The sequence below is a fragment of the Zea mays genome, chromosome 4 (assembly GCF_902167145.1).
Source record: "Zea mays cultivar B73 chromosome 4, Zm-B73-REFERENCE-NAM-5.0, whole genome shotgun sequence".
Classification (NCBI taxonomy): domain Eukaryota; kingdom Viridiplantae; phylum Streptophyta; class Magnoliopsida; order Poales; family Poaceae; genus Zea; species Zea mays.
The window spans coordinates 201,249,027-201,252,679 of NC_050099.1; the positions used below are offsets into that span (position 1 = coordinate 201,249,027).

The 3,653-nt window shown below is 53.1% G+C and overlaps 1 protein-coding gene across 3 annotated transcripts; it reads right to left on the reverse strand.

Annotated features, from left to right (window-relative positions):
• Positions 1-1,062: 1,062 nt before the first annotated feature.
• On the reverse strand, positions 1,063-3,311 carry LOC100283530 (uncharacterized). 3 transcript variants are annotated; one of them, XM_020551576.3, is made up of 3 exons: positions 2,683-3,311; positions 1,754-2,577; positions 1,063-1,334 (listed from the first exon to the last, which is right to left on the reverse strand). In XM_020551576.3, the coding sequence occupies exons 1-3, from the start codon at positions 3,004-3,006 to the stop codon at positions 1,331-1,333; spliced, it is 1,152 nt and encodes a 383-aa protein (XP_020407165.1). In that variant the 5' UTR covers positions 3,007-3,311; the 3' UTR covers positions 1,063-1,330. The 3 variants fall into 3 exon arrangements, with proteins under 3 accessions (XP_020407165.1, XP_008677301.1, NP_001358875.1); XM_008679079.4 differs by having other exon boundaries at positions 2,722-3,304; NM_001371946.1 differs by lacking the exon at positions 1,063-1,334 and having other exon boundaries at positions 1,499-2,577; positions 2,722-3,162.
• Between the last annotated feature and the right edge of the window lie 342 nt (positions 3,312-3,653).

Below are 3,653 nucleotides of genomic sequence, written 5' to 3' on the forward strand. Positions count from 1 at the left end.
TCATTTAGATATGATATCAACATGTTGCATCAGTGTTTTTAAGGCGTCGCCTATACGTCCATGTGTGTCGCCTATGCGTCCAGGCAGTAGGCCAACGCCTAGAAATCGTAGGCGCCTTGCTCGCCTAGATGTTAAAGCGACGGTCCAACGTCTTACCTCATCTTACGCTTTAAAAACACTACTCTACATATATTACCATTTTGTAAATAGGTACAATCTGTATGTATAGTCGTTTTTTAAGTAGGCACAATCGATGTATACATATAGCTGTATGCCATTGGAAAATATACTCGTTCCTTGTGTGCCACTGGCCCCACATGTCATAGACACAAAAAATATACCTATATGCCATTCAGTGGCACACAAGGAATGAATATAAAATTTGATGGCATGCTAGAAATTTTTTCTACATATAGTTAGCCTTTGTACTACTTAAGCTATAAATGATTATTGCAACCTGTAAATTTTAGAAGGCCAACAATTTCGAACCGTTAGCAAGATTGTGTATATATAAGCATACCTTCAGTTTGTTTGTGTGACAAAATAACTATCGATATTATGTTATACCGATACTATCAACGCCTAGAAATCCTAGGCGCGTTAGACACTAGTTGTAAATAAGGGGAGTACGTTACCAGTAACCAGCTGTCAATGTGCAGCTGTTTATTTTTAAGAAAAACGTGTGCCCTGTTCAGCAGCTGATGTGCAGCAGCCGCGCTACAAAGACAGCTGATGTGCAGCTGCCACAACAGCGGCTGGTTTAGGGCCAGTTTGGGAGACACAAACCCGGAGGGGATTGAAGGGGCTAAAATCCCCTCCTTATTTAAAATTGAATAAGGAGGGGATTTTAACCCCTCCAATCCTCTCCGGTATTTGAACTCCCAAACTAGTCCGGCGGTGGCACATGATGCGTCCCAATCATAACCGACTTGGCTTGGAAGAAAGCGCCTTTCGTACCTTCTAGTAGGCGCGACGACACGTTTGATCGCCAGATATTTTTCCCGTGTGAGAAACGCTGCGTAATCCACCTGGAATCGACGAGTCGACGTAGACGTACACCCGTTTATCGGAATATCCATCTCAAATTCTGACCAGCGACCACCTCAGCTAATCTAGATGTTCTGGACACGTTCCTATACATGCTCACACGTATCAAATTAACCCCAGCAAAACAGAAAGTGCAAAGCGCAATTTGGACTAGCTATCTAGCTGACAAGGATTCCACTGTTGCGTTGCATCACCAACTAGCTTCAACAAGAACAGAGAACAGTTTTACTCCCTCCTTTTCCCCCTCCGTCCAACTTCTTCGTGAAGATGCTTCATCTCAATTTTAACTAAAAAACATCAAATAAATATACTAAGAAATAATGTCATCAATAAAAAATCTAATAATACTCATTTAGTATTATAAATATTATTATTTTCTTATTTAAATTAGATAAATTTTGAGATAGTTTGGCTGTCTAAAAATTAGAATAGCTCATAAAATTGAAGTGGCTTAAAGAAAATATTAGTCTACTGTGCATAAGTTAACCTCTAGTTTTATGGTACAGAAAGGATACTCGGTACTTGCAGTAATATGAGATCAACTACATAAACACTGGAGATTTTTACATAGGATCGGTCAGTAAATCCCCACATAATTAGAGATTTAGAGCTCACATCCTAGTTTAACCTGTAATATAGTTACCTAGTACCATTAGTAAGTGTAATACTAATTTACTGAGGGCAGATCGACGATTGCTCCCGTCACCTCGAGTCGTTGGACCCGTCGTGGTCGCTCCCAGCGCTGCCCGAGCCGTTGCAGGCCCGGAGCGGGTGGTACACAGGCCTGGGCCGGTAAATGGGCCACGACTGCGGCTCCGTGGCGTTGCGCTGCCGCTGCTGGTCGGGACGCGCGTCCACCGGCTCGGCTTTCACCTCCGCTGCGCAGACGCCGGCGTGGTGGTCGCTCTCGTCCCGCATTCGTTTCCGCCCGATGGAGACGCCGAACAGCCTAGCGCCCGCCTTTTCGTCATCCTCGTGATCCGTTCCGGCTGCAGCGGGCGCGGGGTCGGCGCGGCACGAGGGTAGGAGCTCCAGGATCGAAGGGAGCGGAGGCGCCGCGGCGGCATCCGACGACTCGCCGGTGCAGTTCCCGGCGGCCGCCTCCTTGGCGGCGTCCGGCTGCTGAGTGGCGGCGTACTTGGACATGAGGAGGAGGATGTTGTTGCAGAGCTTCTTCATCTGTCCGAGCTCGCGCGCCAGCCGCGCGTTCTCCCGCCGCAACCGCTCGTTCTCCTCGCCCACGTCGCCCGAGACCACCCCGCCGGAGCCCGACCCGGACGGCGCCGGCGGGTGCTGCTGCAGCGACGGGGGCTCCGGGGACGAGCTTGACAGCACCTGCTCCTCGCCGGAGTACACCGGAGAGCCCACGGGCAGCGCCATCGGGATGGCCGCAGCGGCGGCGGCCACCGTGACCGCCCCCGTGGCCGGCGACACCTTCCGGCGGTGTATGTCGCAGAGCAGCCGCTTCTCCCCTCGGCGGAAGCAGTCGTTCGCGAACTCCCACCTGTCCGGCACGATCTTCCTGAACCCCTGCACCCGTGGGATTGGGATACCCCGGATGACAACAAACAGTGAGCGCCACGCGGATAGAGTGATAGACACACTCATACACAGCACGGAAAGAGAGTAAGAGACCGAGACGAAACGATGGATGCAACGGGACGGGGCGCTCACGTAGGTGTTGAGCTGGCGCACGAAGCTGGAGAAGTTGTTGTGCTTGAAGTACTTGGGCAACAGATCGCGCGCGAACTCCGCCGGGCGCCACACGATGAAGGCAGACCCGTCGTCGTTCCACGAGATGATGTCGTCCACCGCCGGGTCGTCCACCAGCTGGTACGTCTTGCTGAGGAACGGCGTGGGCACGGACCTCTGGCCCGCCGCCGCCGTCACGCCCTCCGCCGGCTGCGACGTGGCGGGAGGCGGCTCACCCACCGCGGCGGTGGCATGCTCGGCGGCCATGGCGCCGGTGAACGCGCGGATCTGGCTGGCGGGCACCGTGGGCGCGAGGAGAGAGAGAGAGAGAGAGGAAAGGAAGGAAGGATGGAAGGTGGTGGGTTCTAGAAGTTACCGGTCCCGTAGCGTGTAGAGAAACCAGGGCGGTTAGGATTACGAGCAGGGGCGCGCAGGAGCAGGAGGAGGAGGAGGGAGGCGCTAATATGGCGAGGGCGACCCGCCTCGCCAGCCACTCGTGCCGGCTGCCGGGCAAGACCGACCGGGCGCGGAAGCCAAGTCGCCCGCGTCGCGGGTGGGGTGGGGTGGGGCGACGAAACTGCGAGAAGGTTTCGTTGTTTTTGCCCCCCTGTTCGTTGTTCTGGAAGCTTCAAGCCCAGCGGAGGAATCTTGGGTCGGGTCACGTCTCGTTCGGGCGCCGGTGGGGCCCCCTGGCCATTTTATAAAATCGGAAATTTGTTGGCGCTACCATGGCCAGCGACAGAAACCTTTGCTTGATGCAGTCGTGTAGGATTTGTTTCTGTGGGGACACAGGGATGGTCTGGTGGCTTCCGTACATTAATGGTGCAAGTTAATTTAAGCAAGCGTGACAGCTTTTGTGACTAGTCTACAGACGAAGGAGCGTAGATATTTTTTTTTCTACGACCGACTTTAGA

Excerpts from the sequence above, each read along its gene's own strand:
- LOC100283530 (XM_020551576.3), bottom strand. The coding sequence starts at position 3,006 with ATGGCCGCCGAGCATGCCACCGCCGCGGTGGGTGAGCCGCCTCCCGCC. Across the intron at positions 2,578-2,682 it reads GCATCCATCGTTTCGTCTCG|GGGTTCAGGAAGATCGTGCC; the intron begins GTCTCTTACTCT and ends CCACGGGTGCAG.